The following is a 21,089-nucleotide window of genomic DNA, read 5'->3' as shown; positions in this document are numbered from 1 at the left end:
AAGAGAATTTGAAACGTGTCTAATGCACCAGCCATCTGTTGTGCTATGCTGCAGTGGCGATCTCTCACGGTCTGGCCACACTGTGCACAGTGGCCCTTTGCTGTGATGTTTAGTGAAGATGTCTAGGCCAACGGGCAGCGCTGGGAACGCTGCCCAATTCTTAATGAAGTTACAGAGCTCATTTTATAGGGTGGGCGCTAGGCCGGACACTTTACCCCACCATCATACAATAGCACAAGCAGACTGTGGCTTAAGTCCAAAATACATGTGCGGCCCTGACACCATTCTACCAATGGAGCAGCAGGTGAATCGAAGCCCGACATAAAGCAATACTGTCAAAATATTCCACATGAACGACAGGAAACTGAGGGAAGCTCTTCATTAGAAGAATCAATTTAAATAGAGCACCTCCGTCTCTTCATTTAGAAACTCAATTTGGAGGAGAAGCTAGGTCAGCTTCTTTGCATAGTCAGTAGTCAAACGGGCTTAGCCGTGGGGGGAACAGCTGAGTCATGGCCCATCAGGAATGAGAGAAAAACAGCATTTCACTCTGTTCTTTCTGGCTATTGCCTAATCATTTTTTTTCATTATGCAAGACATAAGTCATCTTCTTCAAAGAAATCAAGCTGATGAAGGCAATATGAGAAATAAGTGCTTTAATGGCTGCCACGCAAGAACTTCAGCTGCTCCAACACCAGCCCTGCTCTCATTTCCTCCACATTCAGTAATAAACTATTTTTTTTTCCATCATTGAGTAAGTGAAGTATCTGGCCTTCTTCTTTTAGTCTTACAAGACACTAAATTATAACTCACTTGTTGCAAACCTCTTTCGCTTGCTTCAGATCAAAGGGCATAACGAAACCACAAAATAAGAACATAAAGAAACTCTGACTGAAGGACACAAGTTAGGGCAGAGCATTAGTCATTCTGACAGTGCTATTCACCAGAACTCAAATCAAAAGTTAATTAAAAAGACTCGAGTCTTTGGGGATAACCGTTTGCAGAGGTGAAATGAGTACATGCCGAGGACGCTTGCATGAACAATACGAACATTTTGTCAAAGAGGTGTAAGGGGGGAACATCAAAGACTCAAGGCTGACGGGCTTGCAATGAAACCCTATGTCAACTGTTGCTAAGGAACAAAGCAGATGCACTTCTGACACTTAAACAATAATCTCCACTACCCACAAGTCCCTCCAAGCAGATAACAATTCATGTTTCTGATAGACTGCAGTTTATTAAGATCTCTGTTTTATTAAGATATCTCTTAGGATAAGCTATTTGGCCCTCATTTTATATCACTGTGAGGTTTTTGTCTGAATCGCTGCAGTTGCAATGAGTACTGGGTGCGTTTACTTGATTGACTGAATTAAATTAACTACCCATAAAAAGTGTTAATGTATTTCTATATGCTTTGTTGCTCCGAAGCTACCAGAGAAAAAGCCCATGTGTTGATGAGCTAATGGATGGCAAAAGTCATTTCTATGGAGGTATCTTTGAACAGGTAGCCTAAATGCTTTGAGCTGTCTATTAAGCCGTGGTCTATCAATTCAATACAGGATGATGGGAGAGGTGGAGATTCTCTACAATCCATCACCACAGAATAATCTGCACAAAACACTTGTTTTGTAGTTGACTTAACAGCTTTTAAATGAATAAAGTCTGACTCTACCCAACAGACGGTGGATTGAATATCATCAAAGCTTCAGAGTAATCAGTGAATTCAAAAAAAATACTCCTTCATAACCCGAATGACCCAGATGATTGAACTCTCCAAGTCCTTCCTACCCAGATGAGGTGTGCATTTCTGGACCGCTATTCAACACTGTCAGTGGAATCTGAAATTTCATCCCTCCAAACCTTCCACCTCCTCCTTACCCCCCGTTACATTTTGGCTCGGGGACAAAGTCACCCCCACACACACACCATGATAGCTCTGTGACACCCACATTGTCAGGACAATGTGAAGCCTGCCTGCTGCATTGTACACTGATAGAGATGTCATATGCCAGCCACAGCCTGATGGCTAGATGCATACTCCCTTCATTCCAATATACTGAGACAGAGAAGCAGTCAGGCACGCCTTTTCAGTTCACACCACAGACGGTTTACAGCTCTGTTAACACTTAACATATTCATAACGTAAACACACAACAGAGGGATGAGATACAGTTGAGCTTTTTATGCGATTGAGGGTGCATCACAAAAGTCACTAACACACGTCAGTCGACACCAACCGATGTGTTGAGAGAGGGAGAGAGACAGAGAGACAGAGAGAGAAATAGAAAGAGAGAAACAGAGATGTCTGGCTCCAGATTGCTGAGTCATGGCTGTAGCCACCGTGGCGCTGCCTGTCCGCCTCCCCAAACCAGGACTGGCGCGTCACAGCCGCATCCTTGGAAAAAATGGCCCTAATCTGCAGCGAGTCTTCCACAGCCGTGCGCTGCATGAAGGGGCCACGGTGCTTTCATCCTCCATTAGCATCCTTCTCCTTCCTGGCTGTCGCTCTGCTGGATCCTCCCCCACCACTAGCAACAGTCCAAGTCAAAAATGAACTCAAACTTTTTTTTTTTTTTTTTTTAACAACCATCAGAGAATAACAAACTATGGATGTGTTTTTTGCCATCAGAGAATAACAAACTAGTTGAGTTGTCTTGATATCTAGGGTACAGCAATACAATAGCTGACAATGGTTGAACTTATGGTTATGTCAAATATGTAAGGAAATTTACCTTAATATGGACAATTTGGCATAATGCTGTCTAGTTCAAAAAGGTTGGGAACAAACTATTAATTGCCTAAAACCCTTGATAAACCCAAAATAAAAGCATTTGAAAATAAAACTACTTTGTCGTTCTGCTTGCTTGCGGCAAATATACATAATAATGTTTTAGATTAATGATTCAAGCAAGCTAAATTGCTAACATTGTTTTCGAACAAAACAGGGGGACAATTTTAGAGGGTAATATTTGAGAGTTCCAAGCTAAATCTTTTTTTCTGCCTAGTAGAAAATCCATGAATTATAGCAGCAACATATTCTTAGGAAAGGGCCACGAAGGCAATAACAATAGTGGAGAACAAAACATTGCCAAGAAACTCAAATCTGGTTCTCAAATGTAATATGTGGCCATTTCTTGGTGTTCTTACCTTTGCTACCTTACTAAGATTAATCTGGCCGCTACTTTGACTAATGCATGCTTATTTAAAAATGACCCCTACAAAAAACCCAAGGCTCACACCTAGAAAAAAAAGGATCCCCTCAGCAAAAATGTCCTAGTGCCTTCAGCTTTCAGGGTGCCCACATGACTGAGTCAATTCCATCTATTTATGTATGCCCTTTTGTCCTGGGGAAAAAAGCGAAACAGGTTGAGGGCAGAGAATATTTGATAGTTTCAAACATCCCAGCTGAATGAATTTCACTGTAGTCAAAACATTGGTGAAGGTCTTTGATAGAAGAGAATCAATGATTACAGAACGAGGAAGGCGGTTTAAATGCATTTTCATGAAATGTTGTAGGTAATTAATATAGATATTTATAGAGTATTGTCTAAAACAGCATACAAAGGTGAAAGGATAGTAATGATGGCACTGCACAGAAGGGACGTCCACAGACAGCTGAAGCAGGTTTAATGTATTAACACACAACTGATGATTACGATCAACAAACGTGCTTGTTTGTCTTTGACGAGGCTAAAGAATTTGTCCAGCCCCTCTAGCATTCACATGCCAGGTAGGGTTTAAAACAGAGTTGGGGGCTGAAGGTTTCTCCACGTCCTGTTAAACAACAGCCTTACCGCTGTTCTTCATTTATTGAGCGAAGATGTAGTCTGCCTATCAGAATGTGATGCCGTGAAATTAGTTTTTTACTCTCTGTGAAATTTTATCACTGAAATAAATTTGACCGTCCATAACTTTTGGAAGAAGAACAAACTTTTATACCATGATGCCATTCATTGTTATGCATTTCGCAAACGCCAGTCCAAAGAGATATAGCAAAAAATCTTGGCTGGAAAAAAATTTCCACATTCCAGGATCCTAGAGCCTGATAGCATCTGCTTTGTTGTGGGGCCATCAGATTCCTTGCGTACTATGGTGCCCATGTCGCTTACATCTGAGATGGCGATAAGGTACATTCTACAAAGCGCATATTTACCCCACAAACAAATGGCTCTGATCTTCATCGGTTAGCATTGTGCCTGTTGTCTACCCAGTCTGGGCTCAAGCCTCAAGTGGTTGAGGCAGTTTGAACCCCATGACAAGGATGGTGACTGTTTGACTGCAAAGAGGCCTTTTACATTCTCTTGACACTGACCAGAGCTGGACCCCAGGCATTTCCTCTGGATGAAATCTTTGTTTATGTGCAAATGGTATTCTGCCTTTTATCTGAGAGTTCACAGACAGGTCTTACTCATCAATAGCGGGTGCACTGCTAAGAGCAACTGACATTAAGGGAACTACCTTGACTTCCTTTGGGAGGGAAAGAGCGTAAAAAGCCCAGGCCGAATCAATGATTCTGCTGACCATTTAAAAATGATTTACCTTGCTGAACGTTTGACCTACTTTCTCCCTGTGTGATGTTGAGATGGTGCAATAAGCGTCACCAGATGGCCAGACAAGAGGCATGTGTGTTCAATGCTGCATTCCAGCTCGTGTAGCGTGGACTGCCTGACCCACACTGTGTAGACAAGCCATGTAAGTAACTAACAGACATGGCAGTTAAAGCTCCCCCCTTTTAAAGCCCCAGTCTACAAAAACAGTTGGTCATGATAGTGTTACATGCCCGGGCATGGCCCTGTATGTCCGACTGTACAGCCAGTGTTTATTGCACATGTGCAGTTCATCATATCAGCCAGTCAAGTCAGTCAGTCATCGACATCCTTAAAAAAAGCTGCTCCTTCCTCTGCCCTCAGCCACCTGAGCTCCGCTGACACTTAAAATAGCTGACCTTCCGTCAAGCTGGACCTGGCGGGGGACACTCCCACACAGCATGCCACACAGGGGTGAAACAATAACAACAACACCACATCAATGAAAGAGGACAGAGGGACTGCTGGTTGAGGGGTTAAGAGAACTGTGTGAGTGAGTAGTAAAACAGAGCAGTGTTAGGTGGATGGACTTTGCACCTACCTCTTGAAAGCCTCTGTGGGGTTTCTTTCACACTCCCCGGGCTGCAGGACGCTCTGGACAGCGGGCTCGCTAACCTTCTCTTCGTATCCGGGCACCAGCCCCCCGCGGCAGATCTGGGCCACCAGGCCACGGATGAAGCCCCCCACGCACAGCGTGTCCGAGTCATCGGCCCGGCAAAAGTGGAAGGCCAGACTCTGCTGGTGCAGCCCCCGGTGGGAGCCCTGGGCCGACGTGGGCCACAGGAGCTCCGTACACAGCGCGGTTTTCCCGCTGCCAGGCCCCCCCACCAGAAGCACCCCCCAAGCTGTCCCCTTCCCAGAGCCTGCTGCGGAGCTACCACCGCTGGGGTTGGATGTGCCGGTGCCTGTGGTCTGCTTGCTGGGAGTACTGGTCACCCCGCTGAGGCCATTGGTTTTCTCCTGGAGGCAGTGCTGGATCTTGTGGAAGACCCACTCTCTGCAGTAAAAGCGCTTCCCCTGCAGCAAACTGGTTTGGGACATTTTGATAGACTGCTGTTCCAGCTATTCCTCATAGGGCTCGCCTTCGCCCGCACATTCTCAACCCAACGAAGGCCAGCTGCAAATTTGAGTATCCATTTTGTTGGCTCTGCATGTGACTTTCCAAGCAGATTGCTTTACTTTAGTGTTGTTGTGAAGGCAGAGTGCAACTGAGGCTTCGTTCAAGGTAAACAGAGAGAGGCTCAAGGCAAGACAAGCAGTTATGGGACGCTTTTGAATAGCTGGGGTAAATTGAGTCAACTTTGAGGCTTATAGCATACATTTTCCACCAACTTTTTCCATGGTTTTCTCATTGGCTGGACAGAATACTCCGTGTTATTCCAAGTGTGTTGCTTTAACATGGCGTTGTGCATGACAGGGCACAGGGTTTTTGAGTGCATCCACTGACAAACTCAACCACTGGTTGACACATTTAGCCCTGGACGTCGGTGATATGTTTCCGCTGATATATTTCAGAGACAGACTGGAGTAGAGATATCGTTTCCATTACATTAGCATGGGAGACTCTGCCAGTAGAGCGTCAATTCCTCCAATAACACTGAGCGCCTGGTCAGTTCCCTGAAACAGAAATGCTTGGTTTAACCATTTAGGACATTTGACATTTCAACTTCTGCATAATTGCACATTCACTTATCTTTAGCAGCACATCTTGCAGGCAGGCAACATACTACTGTATTACATCTACAATCAATCAATCAACCAATCAATCAATAAATACATACATAACTAAAATAAATAATGATAATATAATAAAATGTCCCTTGACCATTAGGCCAGATTCTCCAGGCTATCCTGATCCCGCTTCCCTCTAATGTGGCTTTAAATCGCAAACAATTCACACCCGTCCCGAATGGGGGGTGGGGGGGAGAAGACTCAAAACGAGTGCACACCGCCTACTACAACAGTGATGTTACCCACGATAATGTACACAATAGCCTACAATGTCGATAAAGTGAGTTTTTCAAAGATAGGCAAATGCATTCCTTAATAGTGTGAGCCGGACTATCATTTGGCCTAATAATCCACCGACGAGACCAGCCTTTATTCACCTCTATCTGCTTTTCTGAGCACCTAAACACGCTCAACCACGACACACTCAGCAGAGAAGATCCGACAAACGTTCAGTTTCTAAATTGCCAGAATGAAACGGCTTTGATGGTCAGCAAATTAAATAATAAACGATAAACAAGACCTACAGGCTATAAACTGGGATGTGTTGGGACAGAAAGGTTCAAAGATCTTCCGAGGTTACAGAACGGTCTATTGTAGCCTGTGAGCAAAAAAACCACCCATTCCATATGGGATAGCCTCCAATTTACACCTTTCAATCAAAACACTACGACAGCGATGGGAAAACAATCAAACGCTGAATCCGGAATATGTGGTGCATTCCATGCAACTATCTCTAAAAGTTGAATTGAATGTAGAATGTATTTTTCACGCTGGTTTCAAATGTCTCGAATAGCCCAAGGCTTCTCTCACCTCTCTCCACGAATTCCCTTCTTTTTTAGTTGCAATATCCGTACCCCTTCGATCCTATATCCAGATGAGATACAATACTTTATAGAAAGCATTGAGTGAATTGTTTAATCTTATTTCACAGCTAATCTATTGCCATCTCCACTTCGTTCATCCTCGTCTTTGCATTTCTTTCTTCCAGCAGCTCCTCCTGCTACCAACACAGCTCAATACTGAACCAGTCTCTCCGCCTCCAAACACTCTCCAATTCCACCCCTCGCATTCAGAGCACACACGCAGGATCGGCGAAAGGTCTGCTGGGACTTGGTGTTTTACAATACCCAGTCGCCATCACATCTGATAGAAAAACATCACTATTTCCGTTATGTCTACGTGAGGATCCCACAAGTTACTGAATCTGATTACTTAAATAGAATAGGCTCTATAATTTCTCCCAAACTCTATCCTATGAACCTGTCCTGTCTTGACTTCTGAAAGGGCATTGAAAGTGCCCAGTGGACACAGGGGAGATATTACTATATTGAAGTCCTTCCTGGTAATCACTACACTTATCACCCTTCAACCTTCACTGAGCTCCAGTGCTGCCACTGCCAGTTTATCATGAAAAGAAAATAAAGCCCTAAAGTTTTACCTGGGGATAGTAATATAATTTTTACCTGAGGACCCCAGTGATTTTAAAGGTATAGTCCAAAACCTTACTTTCTGGTGTTTTGTATGATATTGGTACATGGGGGCACTGTGTGAACACGATCTAACTATCAAGTGAGTGTTTTCTTTAGTTTTGGAGAGCTAGACGATTAATTTTGTTAGTCACATTTTCAGCTTGTTTTGTTTGTGACGTCCCAACACATGACGTGTCTCTAGGAGCACTCCCCCATCCACGCCCACAAAAGAAAAAAGAAGTGAACTTAGAGTTTTGCCATTGCTAACTGATTCACCCATCGGTAAGTACAGTAGTACGGTGGCCGACAAGGGCCAACGCGCTGCAAAGACCGATAACATTTCCATTAGGGAGAAACGCACTGCAAAGACAGAAAACATTTCCATTAGGGAGAAACGCGCTGCAAATACAGAAAACATTTCCATTAGGGAGAAACGCGCTCCAAATACAGAAATGACTCAACGTCAAAAACACATACAAAAAACGAAACAAATACAACAACGGAAACGTGCTGCAGAAAGTCAAAACAAATACATTAACAGCAAACGCGCTGCAAATACAGAAACGATACAAAGTCAAAAACACATACAGCCCCCGACAACACACGCAACAAAAAAACGCTGCAAATTCAGTCCTCAACACAACGGAAGTGTTCTGGGCAGTAAGTGGAACGGACCGGAGACGGGCTAGACGTTCAAACCTCATGGTTCAAACAAGGCTAGACGAAAAGGCGGCATAAAAAAGGTAAGATTATAGTGATTATGTTCTTTTTTTACATTAAGGCTTTAATATTGTGCCATTCTTCTTTGGTTCTTTCGTTCATAAACATGTAAGTTTATATTTTATTCTTCCGTAGTGTTGGGAACTGAATTTGCAGCGTTTTATTTGTTGCATGTGTTGTTGTTGTTGTATGTGTTTTTGACTTTGTATCGTTTCTGTATTTGCAGCGCGTTTGCTGTTAATGTATTTGTTTTGGATTTTGTATGTGTTTTGAGTTTGTGTCGTTTCTGTGTTTGCAGCGCGTTTCTCCTAATGGAAATGTTTTCGGTATTTGTAGCGCGTTTGCCCTTGTCGGCCACCGTACAGTAGAACCCCACTCATCCGAACTTCAGAGATCCGAACCTCCCGGTCTACCGGACAGGCTTAAAAAACTTTTTTTTTTTTGCCTGCTATATCTGGTTACTGGTGGGATTTTCATTACAGTACTGTATCCTACTGTGAAAAAAAACAGAACTGTATGTAGACCTACATGTTGCCTGTAGGCTGTAGTCTACTGTCACGTTTCATTTATTTGTTACTCTAATATCGAGCGCAAAACGCAAACGAGTCTGCTGCGCGAGAGCTGCATTCCTTGGTAGCCAGAAAGCGCGTCAGCAACCTGAAGCAGAGGAGCATCGAGTCATTTTTCATACCCAGTTAATGGACTTCAGGAACACAGACGTGTTGTGGGCATGTAGATTAGCCTACTAGGCCTACTGTATTTGTTAAATAATATCCTACAGCCTAGGCCACGTTAGCCTACATCGGTTGTTTTAGAGACTTTCTTTTAGGCTACAATAGCCTAAGACACGACAACTTGTCTGTCATTTCATTTATTTATTTATTTCTTGATTATCATTTGCACTAATTGTTCTAATGTTGGGTTGTTTTTAGGCTATACCATTTTGTTCTGCGAATCTATCGATGCAGCGCCTCATTTGAGAATAAAGTACTGTATTTGATCAAAGCACGCACTCAAGTGGAAATTTGGTTATTTTATTATAGGCTACTGTAGGTCTATTATAGGCTAGGCTATATGAGTTTAGTTGGCTATTTGATTGCAATTTGATGCATTTTCACAAGTAATTAAGGGTATTTATTGGTCTATTATGAGTCTATATGAAACAAGTATACCACTTATTGAATTTGGTGCATTTTAACATAAATTTCAGTCATCCGGACATTTCAGAGATACGAACGACCTTCGGTCCCGTTGGGTTCGGATAAGTGGGGTCCTACTGTAGCCTACACAGCAAGCCCCCAGGATTCAAAATCTAAAGTGAAGCCCTATGAATCGCGCCATCTTGGCTAAATTTGTAGTCATTTGGCTATTTCCGGTGACTTTTGTACTTGCGCAGTTGTGCTTTTCTGTCCTACGCGCGTAAACCGGCTTGCATATTAACCTGTTTTTGTCAAATATATCCATTGGAGACATTTTTTTTTTCAGGCATCTTAGTTTTAACAGGTTAATTATAGCTGAACATCTTTTGTTTGCTAGTAGATGGTATTCATTCCATTCGCGATAACGTTATTGCAGCCAGGCTAAATTCCTCCAGGGAGCCAGTGACAGGCGAGTTGAAAAGCTTCACTCCTCGCCAGCAGGAGCTTTGAAATCTGAAATTATTACATTATGACATTTTGACGGCCCGACAATGACACTCTGTTGATATCATACCAGCCAATAGTATTACAGCATTGGTACTACGTGCTGGGTTGCCAGATACTAATCTAGCTTCTCCACTGTGAGATTAGCAGTAGCCAGCAAACGTTATACTTCCATGAATTAGCAGCATTATAGATGTTGGTTAGCATCAAGTGTGTGTGTGACTATAAAACGACAGCTTTTCCGTCCACTTCCACTCACTCTTTTCAGCTAAACGTTTGGTAAAATGGTCGAGTTTTGTCGTCCTACTTCTCCGCCTGAGCCCCGGCGAACCGTGCGATACAAATCTCAAAAGCTCAGTGACCGAAGAAGGAGCAAAAGTCGGATAGATATCGGGCCAGCCTTTGCTTGCTGGACGGAGTTTATGGAGTTTCATGGAATAAAGTCGCATGGTGACATGGCTACTTTTCTACTAGACCCGTAAGCTAGCTAACTAGCTATCGTTATCTTTCTTGGAATCTGCATAGCCAGACCTAGCCCTTCTCAGTCCTGTTGTCGCTCGCTCATGCCAGACAACAGTCCTTTGCTGGTCCATTCACTTTGCCGTCAAAATAAATCAGTGTTGGCCTATTTAGGAGAGGCGCTCATATTTACAAGTGTCAGATAAACATGAAACTTCACTTACCTAAGCAAAAGGGTCTATTTAAACAAATGCTGGGTTTTGAAGCCTCGGCGCTACCATTAAATAACTTATTTAGACGCGTTCTGTCCGAGTGAAATAATTTTTTCTTCTTTGGTGGTGGCAGTGCTTTGAAGCTTCACCAATTGAAGTTTACCAATGAGTGCTTTGTAAACAAATAAAAGAAAATGGAGCTGTCTACGTGTGTAGAGAGAGGACCAGCCCATCAATTCGTATAGTGAGCAATGATGGGTAAGTGAAGCCAAGCACCCAGTGTGTACCCTCTGTGTGCCTCCATTGTGTGTCAGAAGGGGGAAATTACATGACCAGTTGGGTGTCATCGGAATAGCAGTGATAGGAGAGATGTAGTGTAGAGGAAAAGTAGGAGAGGACCCAGGACAGACCCTTGTGGAACCCCCGTAGTCAGACTACGTGGCTCCTGCATCGACCCTCTCCATGTCACCTGTTTGGAGCGGCCCGTCAGGTAGGATCAAAATGGAACGTGCAGAGCCAGTGATGCCTTTCTCTTGCGGATGGAGAGGAGGATCTTACAGTGTGTTTATGGTGTTTATGAATGTAAGTAAAAAATTAAATATTTGTAATCCATCAGTCATTTGAGAGAGTGACCATCATTCAGCTGGGAATGCTCAACCTGGTCTCACCCGGCAGACTTCAGAATTCGACGTTTGTCCATCGCCTCCAAACGTCATTTCTAGACGGCATCATACAAATGATGCAAATAACGTTTATGCGTGGAGGCGCTCGGGCAGCGAGCATTGAGCAATTCCCATGCATGCCCGTCCAAGTATCTCCAGTCCTGGGTCCAGTTTCGTAAATTTGCCCGATCCCTGTGTCCACGTTAGAACACGAGCTATAAGAACAGTAGCTAATGCTAGCTAATAATAATGACAGTAAGAATGTGAGCTAGTTGGCTAGCTAGTAGTGTTGTTTGCTAGGTGATTGTAGAACGTTGTTGTTTGCTAGTTTTGCCAGCTAGTTTTGCACTCGGTGTTGTCTCACCAAAGTTGTTTGACCCACTCAACCCACCCTCATAAGCGCTTGCAAATTTATACCCCTCTTCCATCATGTGTTCCAATGTGAACATCCAACCACAAAACTCTGAGAAGAACCAATCAAAAACTTAGGCCTATACCACGTCTGTGTTGTTGTCTGTGTCACTCGTTCCTTGGACCCATGTTAAGGGATTGTCCACGGCGGGATATGAACCTGCAACGTTGCGTTCGCAAGTTGGATATGCTAACTACAGTATGCCAAGAGAGATACCGCTCGAGGGTCCGTTAGCACATCCTTTATACTAGGGGAATGAGGTTCACTACTCGACGGCTACTCTACTCTAGCCTCCTCGTTACACTCACCCCCCTAAACTCACTCCACACCACTGGACATTCGGTTCACAGCATCATTGTGACGAACTTAATTTCGCTCTGTGTTGTGTTTTCTGTGTCACTCGTTCCTTTGACCCATGTTAAGGGATTGTCCATGGCGGGATGCGAACCTGCAATGTTGTGCTTGCAAGTCGGATGTGCTAACAACAATGCCAAGAGAGATATCCCGTCATTAGTACATCCTTTATACTATGTGTGTTTCACTACTTGACGACTACTCTACTATAGCCTGCTCGTTACACATGACAAACACAATTAAATGCAGCAAAAAACAAATTTATGTGGGAGTATTGTTTGAAAAGGAAGTCCTACTGTACTAAATTCTGTGCACCATTCAAGTCAGCTGGAGTTGATAAAATGGAGGTGATGGTAAAGCAGCATGCTGCTGTTTATTCCATGTTGCAAACTGTAAGCTACAGTACATGGTCTCAGCCAGTTGAGCCAAACTGGAATTTTCATAATTGCAGCAATTTTCTCTCTTTGTGTCAACTGAATACCATCTGGTTGATTTCAGTTTAAGACGCTGTTCAGGGGGTCACTGCATGCAGTGATGATTATTCTACTTAGGAAATAACAAAGATGCATGAAGTTTAAATTTGCATCAACTGTCTAACTGTGGCTGAAGGCACCGTATTTGTTTGAGGAAATCATAAACCCATGTTTTTCCACTTAGTATTTTTTCACTAAAGAATGCATCTGTACAAGGAGGTTGCATATGTATACTGTAGGTGAAGTATGTAAACACCCACGTTGTGTCATTGAGGGTCTGAAAGTCCAGAATAAGGACCAATCCCAATACCCCCCTTAGCCCTAGCCCTTGGCCCTACATTTTGCGTGTTCACGCGTAGGGTAGTGTGTCCCATTCCTTTTAGCTTCTAGGGCTAGGGGGCATATCGAGGGCTAGTGGACATTCAAACAGCCCTCCAAAACGAGGGTTTTCAGATGCTGACTTGAAACCGAGGGGTAGATGGACTCCCACAATGCTTAGCGAACAGAGGCAGTTATATGAAACATAGCTGCCGGTGTCGTGAAAAAACATGGGAAAGAAGCCCAATATCTTCGCAAATAAACAGAACAATTTTAAAAAATCCGTGGAATAGTTTAGTTTAATATAAATGCAAAGGAACATGTCATTGGATTGTTATGACACGCATTTCAGAAAAAAATTGCCATTCATGATGTTAACTGCATTTCATTGTTAGTCCATCTTAACAGCATTGATGTTCCAGGAGGCTACGGTGCAATGTTGAATCTAATCTAATCAATAGAAATTTGTGTAAACAATTATTTTTGAGTGACAGTTGATTCCATGTCCCATTCATGAAGTCCGAAAAACAATCCAGTAGCATTTTTTCTGCACTTCTCTACTCATCTGATATCACTGCATTTCTTTGGGCAGGACTAACGTTAACAGCCGATGTGTAAACATGCTTCCTGGCTGTACAATTGATTAATCTGTCGTGTTCTGTCCTGAAATTTGGTCAGATTTGTCACTATAATAATAGTAATCATACTGTAACATCCCAGGGACTCCACAGAAAATCAGGCAACTAATAAAATTCCGATTGAAGACGTAGCGAGTGGTGTCCCATTTCTTAGGTAAAGATTTCCACCCCTATCCCTTGTGGCTCTGTTCTGAAGGGCCACTACCCAGTTGAGCGCACTTTATTAGTTTGTATTTCTTCTTCTTCTTCTTCCACTATTATTATTTTCCTGGAAATGGTCAAATAACTCAAAAAGCCATGGACCAAAAATGCTCAAAATTCAAAATGTTGAAACTAGAGGCCTGTAACTATGCCAGAAAGAATTACCATGATTCATCTATAGTAACCAAACAACCAAGGCACTATAGTAACCAATTCAAAACGCAAATTCCGAAATGCTGGCATTTCCACCCCATTTGTCGAAAATGTACGAAACTGGGTAATACTTATGTCTTTCCTCATGGGGAACAGATTTGCCTTAAAATCCATAGTCTGCCTGATGGACTTGTCTGTAGCTTGACAATCTGCCAAAACTCCTCATAAGTCTGATTGGTCTGGTGCCTTTCTCAATATAGGTTAACAGCTACAGTAAGATATTCAATCTAGGATGGTAGTGAAATCTATTCGCCGTCTACTTTTCGGTCCAGCTGGTAGTGACCTGCAAATTTGTGAAGCGTTGTGCATGTGTCACTAATGTTCCTCAGCAAGCGTCAATGTCTGGCTGACTGATCTGACTTTGTAGCTTATAGACCACAGCTTGCTGATCATGGCACCGAGGTAAAAGGAACCGAAACGAAAATAGTCAAATCTTTCAACGCAAACAATAATACCAAAATACTACATTGAAATCTGCTTTCTCAAATGCTGCTTCGCCAGAGCTGGCTCTAGGTTATGTGTTGCCCTAAGATAGATTTGTGGGGGCCCTGATGAAAAAATGGGCATACAGACGACAGACAGCTAATTTACGGTAGAATTACAATTCTATATCACTCTAACATTATCAATTGGGTGTGCATGATATTTTGATATGGTCTTGGGCCCCCGGGTGCAGCACCTGTAGGTGGCAGCCAGTAGTGTCTTGAGTAAAATGTAATTGGCAATTATCTGACAAGCCTTTGAATAATAATTTGCAATCACAGCTCTTTGATTTGAGCATCAATGATGCTCCATGAATACATGCTGATTTGGAGGTGTGTGTGTGCGTGTGTGCGGCGTGCGTGTGTGTCTCAGTAACTGAAATAATTTAGGAACATGATTGTTTTTCACAGCAGTGGTTACTTAGGGGCGAATTCACTAAAGCGGAATTGCGGCCGTTAATTGCACCATTACATTGCGCGTCAGTTGCTCCAGCTATGTGCTCCGTTTTAAAAACCTATTCACTTAAGACATTGCGCTAATAATATCCCAGCGCAAACACGCCCATTCGGTGTTTGCGGCTGAGTGCAATTTGCTGCTGATATAGGAAATGACTATAAATACTGCGCATACAGCGCATTAGGCCTACAACTCGTATGCATATCATTGGACGATGGCAGACAGAAAAAGAAAGATACGATTTTCAGACAGCGAACTTGAAGGCCTCACGGACGAGGTTCAAAAACATGTCTCACAGCTTTCTGCAAAAAATATCACGGCTGCAGCAAACAATCATATTTGGGGTTTAATTTCCCAATCAGTCAGTGCCATTGGTGTGTGTACACACGGAAGACTGCAAACGGTGGTGGAATGATTTGAAAAATTGTAATTTTATGTTATGCAAGATGCAGCATGCTACGATGATCTGGCATACATACATTTGCATAGAAAGGGGAACATTCTCCGCCCACATTGCCTAATTTAAATATCAGCTAATAACACCGGAGAAACGCCATGATGAAGGCAACGCAGTTACCACCGTATTTCACCCTTTGCGAGGGCTTTGTGAATAGCAAAGGTTATTTTTGAATTATTTGCACAGGTTTTGCGTCAGGAAAAGCTGCGCAATCCTTTAGTGAATTCGCCCCTCAGTGTCCAACATCATTGACAATTAATAACACAAGTCAAATTCTCATATACTGTCATATTAAAGGCTAAAAATCTATGATGTTAATTTTCATATGTTATGAGTGTGTCCATGTTAAGAATACTAAAAGATAAAGAGTATGATGTGAATATATAATCACACATGGACTACTGCAGCTCATGATAATCTCCACCCAACTCCACCCCACCTAACTTAACTTTTGACAGGGAATGTCATACTGGAGCTGTAGGCTATGTTTCACTGCTTTAGATTCACTCCCTGCACAGTGGTTGTCCTGTCCAGCAGACAGGAACAAATCTCTGAAATATTAATATCCCTGAAGTGTGTGTGTGTGTGTGTGTGTGTGTGTGTGTGTGTGTGTGTGTGTGTTAGTGTCAAAACTGTCAATGGAAAACCGACACAATATTCAGGAAAACATGTAGTGTAGCATTATTTCATAGTATCTAAATTCTCATCATATATTCATAACCTCACAAGTAGCCTACTGAATTATTCATTCCAAAACAACAGAAAAAGTATCTTACAATAACATGTCATCTTTCAAAATCTTGAACATGGAAATTGAATCTTGAGCATTGTAACAGAGCAGATTGTAATAATTGATAAAGACTCAATTGACTCAAAGGGCAGATTGTAATAATTGATAAAGACTCAATTGACTCAAAGGGCAGATTGTAATAATTGATAAAGACTCAATTGACTCAAAGGGCAGATTGTAATAATTGATAAAGACTCAATTGACTCAAAGGGGCCAATGGAGCTGATTACATCTTTCAGTAGACTTGAGGCTGGAGGATATTTTCATACTGCTCACTAACTCAGTTAAATCTTGCAGGGAGATGGACAAGAAACATCCCAGAATTGGCTGCTGGTTAGGGCAGACCGGAAGGGGGGAGGTGGAAGGGATTAGGCCAAATCTAACACTGGCCACCTTGTCCACAAAAGACAAGAGGGAATTATTGCAGTCATTATCAGAGAACACAGGTACAGCAGGCGGTAGGGGACTGACAATGGTCCTCATTCCTGAACGCAGTTAAGAAAAAGTTAAGAAATTTCTTCTTAACTCCACTTACGAAGTTCCCGGGACAATTCTGGCATTCCTGAATGTTTTTTTATCTGGGATTTGTTGAATATTTGTATCATTTACAATTACGTTTCACATTTATAGTCATGATTCTACGAGGCATCGTGGTGTCCTAAAATAAATAAAAGCACTAGGCTACACAAACACTGCAAATGGCAGTGAATAAATAAATAAGCACTAAACTCAGTCACTATACTCAACACAACATCACTTTATATTCCATAGTCGTCAGAATGGACACATATGCATTCTGTAAATAATAATAAACGTGAATATCCATAACATAAAATATATCATATGGTCCTACATAATATAGATATAGGGTCTATCAAGATCCACAAGTAGCCTACTCATGTATTTAACTAAACTGTACAATTTAATCTGCTCTCAGCACATCCCATCCCGTTCATGTAGGATATATATTTTGCATTTTGTATTAAAAGTCCATATACCTTCTTGTTTACTATCGTTATTTTGTATTGTTTTTTTTTCCACCTTGCTTAGTGTGCTTAGTGTGCACATTCAGAGAAACATCTCACTGCTCATTTTACTGGTATGTTGCATGTGACAAATAAAACGTTGAATTTGCACGTTAACTTGAACATCAATAAAGTCAATTGGGAACCTCACACCTGGGGCGTTTATGTGTGCAAACTCAGGTGTACGAGAATGCACATTCAACTTAAGAAGCAGTGGCATTCCTCATTTGGGGGAGCACAGCTGAGAACACTTTGGCAGTTTAAGAACACATTTCCACACGTTCATGAATCCGGCGGGGATCTTTCTTAGGGTTGGTCTTACGAACTTCGTAAGACGACATTTAGGAAGACACTTAAGAAAATGTTCAGGAATGAGGTCCAATATTCATTATGGTGTCAAAATTGACTTTGGGATTTCGCCTACTCAAGGAGATAAGATTTGCGAAATAGGAAACCCTCGCCACCTTGACCATACAGTAGTGTTGAATTCGGTTATAAGCTCCTTAAAGTCAATTTGATGAACCTGGAGATTTGCGGACTTCCACAGCGCTCCACTCTCCAACAGTTGTGTCTAAAGCAACACATGTAATTTAGCCAAGGTGATGAATTTGCAGTGGTGACAGTACAGAATTTTAGAGGAACAACTTTATCTAACATGCTAGAGCAGTGTGAGTTGAAAGAGTGGACTAAACAATGAACATCAACAACGTTCTGAGGAGGCTGCACCACACTGCTGTCAAAAGCAGAGGAGACTTCCTCTAAAGAAAGACTGTTCAACAAGTTCTTCACCCACTTACTCATTAAACAATCAGTGTTAAAATACAAATTAAAAAGTACTGTATACAGCTATGGTCTGTCATGAACAAGTCCTCAAAGACAACACTGTCTATGTCTAAACCAAGTGTAAAAACAAGGTCCAGAGTGTTACCCTTAATGTGCGTAGGGCCTTTGACATGCTGGGGAAAATTTAAAGATTCAGTGACAATTAGGAAGTTAACAGCAAAACTGTCAGTGTCATTTACATGCACCTTAAAATCCTCAAGCACTAGACTTCTCTCAATGATTAATGGAGGCTAGGAACTCACTGAATTCAGACAGAAAGGAGCCGTTTACACCAGGCGGGCGATACATTAAAATACAAATAAATGGGTGTGAGGGCCCAACTTTAGTCATTAAGAGTTCAAACGTGGAGAAAGTACCAGGGCTCACTGTCCGAATTGTGAAACAGTTTCTGTGCACCACAGCTAGACCTCCTCCCTGACCCCTGCTCCTGGGGGCACAGGAGTAGGAGCAGTCCAGTGGGCAAAGTTCATTCAAAGGCGTAGTCCTAGCTTTGTTGCCAGGTCTCTGTGAGGTGTTTGTTGCCAGGTCTCAAGTGAAGCTAAATATAAGGTGCTGGTGTGTGTGGGTGTGGTGGGAGGGGCATGGATGTATTTTGTACACACTATAGTTAAGATGTGAAAATCGGGGGGGGTGTGAGATATGTTGTCGTCTACATTCGCATTTACATGTGTGGTAAATGTGTGCACTAGATATGGTGATACTGTACACACTAGCTATGGTAGGTCATCCAGGTGCCGGAGTCTCTCCGTGTTCGCCATGTGTGTGCAGTAACTTTTCCCTGACCGAAGGTTGTTTTGTTAGTAGGATTACATAAAAACTACCTGACCAATTTTCATGAAATTCGGTGGAGGGGAGTAGCAAGGGCCGATTAGAACCCATTCAATTATGGAGCAGATCCAAATGATGGGGCGGATCTACAAATTAAAACAAAACTTTGAGCAAAGCCTGCTCCCTGTGTGGGGGCGCTAGAGACATGGGCTTTGGACTGGGGTGTGTGGGGGGAGAGCCCGGAGTGCCCCGAACCGCCCCCCGCCAGCTGCGAATGATGTGTTCAACCACACCATGATACTACTGTTTGCATGGTGAGCCACACCTGTCTACTCTGCCCCACTGTACAAAGTAACGAAAGTCGTTGAACTAGGCTACTAGTGAGAATACGAAAGCTAAAAGTCGTTTATCTTCACACAGCAATTGACACAACACGCATGCAATGGGCGGCACCACACAGGACACACACATATATATACACACACTCGCATGCGGCAGCGGTTGCCGATGAAATTTGTCCTCCGCATTTTGTCCCATCCAAGCTGTCCTCCCAGGGCAGCCAGGAGCAGTGTGCTGGTCATGGACAGGACCGGTCAGTCGTCTGGTCTGTTTCTGCATGTTTTTATATTGGGGTTCTTTGGTGGAGATGGGGAGAACATGCAGTGCAGCCGAATATGAATGTAGGCCAAAAGACTGCTTGTTGGAGGGTCATGCCACTGATCCAAATCTGGTACAACTACAGTATTTTTAGCCCATAAACCAAACCACAATTACTATGGTGCATTTAAATGTATGATGCAACTTCATACAGGATAGACATACTTATTGACAAGCAATAATGTGATTACATTTTGAGAAACGTTAAATTTGCACAGGCCATAAAGTCAATGCCTGCCCCTTTAATAGTTTTACTGGGACAGAATTAATTTGGTGGCTTTTAAAAAGACCTCAAACAGGGCCTTGATTTTAATGGGAGAAAATGGATAAAGGTAAGTCAGGTCGGACGATAGGCAACATTAGTTTTAATGCCTCTTGCATGTGTTGATGTCCCACTTCTCTGAGTTGAGTTAGACTCAGTCTTCAGTCCAAACCCAGTGAGGACAGGCTAATAGAGTTATATGTATCTCAGGGTCCGTCTCCACAAATGGGCCAATTACTTGAGACCAAGCCAGAACCGGACGTCATGCATTCTCCGATTGACCCCGTGCTGTCAAACAGATTCACCCAAACACTCACTCAGGCGTGGACAGGCCAAGGGTTCAAAGGTCACCACACCTCTAGAATAGGATCTTAATATGTTTTCCAGAACCTTCTACTAATTTGATGGTTTAACAACCATTGCCTTGTACTCTGCTAGGTCACTTCAGCACACCAAATGTAGTCATTAGTGTATGTGCAATAAAACACATTCTATGGACACTGTAATGGAAATTAGTCAGATTCAATCTCAACATTTTGACAATAAAACTGCACAATCTAATATTGTATTTATTTATTTTTATTTAAACCTTTATTAAGACTCGAAAAATTAGGTTTCCCTCATTTCCAGAGATGACGAGTGACCAGGGTCCTCCTATGAAATCATGTACAGCTTTAGGTTGTGATAGATTTTGCTTCATCTCTGCACTAACACACCTAATTCAATGTTGGACTGTATTTGAGAACCCTATTATAACCTGTATCCCCACCCTAAACAAGAGTCTCATATTGATGATGTCATACATGCTTCTGTCAATCATAATAAATTAAATGGGACACGTGGGCATCAACACCTAAAATGACGAAACTACTAGTAACATTAAAATAGTAAGGCTACCGAAAAGGAAATCAGAAAAGATTCACCCAGGAAAACACAAATGTTTCGGCGCACCTTTTATTTCAGAGAAGATTACACTCTCAGAGTCTCTCACAAGGTGGCACTTCCTTTTTCTTTCTCATTATGCAATTTACCCCAACACAGCTCTGCAGCCATACCATCGCTCTTTCACAAGGAAAAGGAATAATTTGAGAATACCCCACATTAACCTGTCTCTCTTGTGTTCTGGAGCATTTTATGGTCACTGTCAGCTTTGGAATGGACTGTAGTGATTTGGAAAAAAGGACCATTATTGCACATTCCCTGTGGAGATCACATTGGTATACTGTAGTCAGGGCTGGTGCGGTTTTTTTCTGTCCA

The 21,089-nt window shown here is 42.5% G+C and overlaps 1 protein-coding gene across 1 annotated transcript in view; it reads right to left on the bottom strand.

The window, feature by feature from the left end:
* Nucleotides 1-7,315, bottom strand: part of ankrd50 (ankyrin repeat domain 50) — a 28,528-nt gene extending 21,213 nt beyond the window's left edge. The window contains exons 1-2 of the mRNA XM_084455990.1: nucleotides 7,128-7,315; nucleotides 5,128-6,203 (exon numbers count right to left, since the gene is read on the bottom strand). Coding sequence (XP_084312116.1) covers nucleotides 5,128-5,627 — 500 coding nt within the window. The 5' untranslated portion in view covers nucleotides 5,628-6,203; nucleotides 7,128-7,315. The remainder of the gene's footprint in view (nucleotides 1-5,127; nucleotides 6,204-7,127) is intronic.
* Between the last annotated feature and the right edge of the window lie 13,774 nt (nucleotides 7,316-21,089).

The sequence above is a fragment of the Borostomias antarcticus genome, assembly GCF_949987555.1.
Source record: "Borostomias antarcticus genome assembly, chromosome: 22".
In the NCBI taxonomy this organism is placed as follows: domain Eukaryota; kingdom Metazoa; phylum Chordata; class Actinopteri; order Stomiiformes; family Stomiidae; genus Borostomias; species Borostomias antarcticus.
The sequence above is the reverse complement of the archived record's forward strand: the minus strand, read 5'-3'. Positions and strand labels throughout refer to the sequence as shown.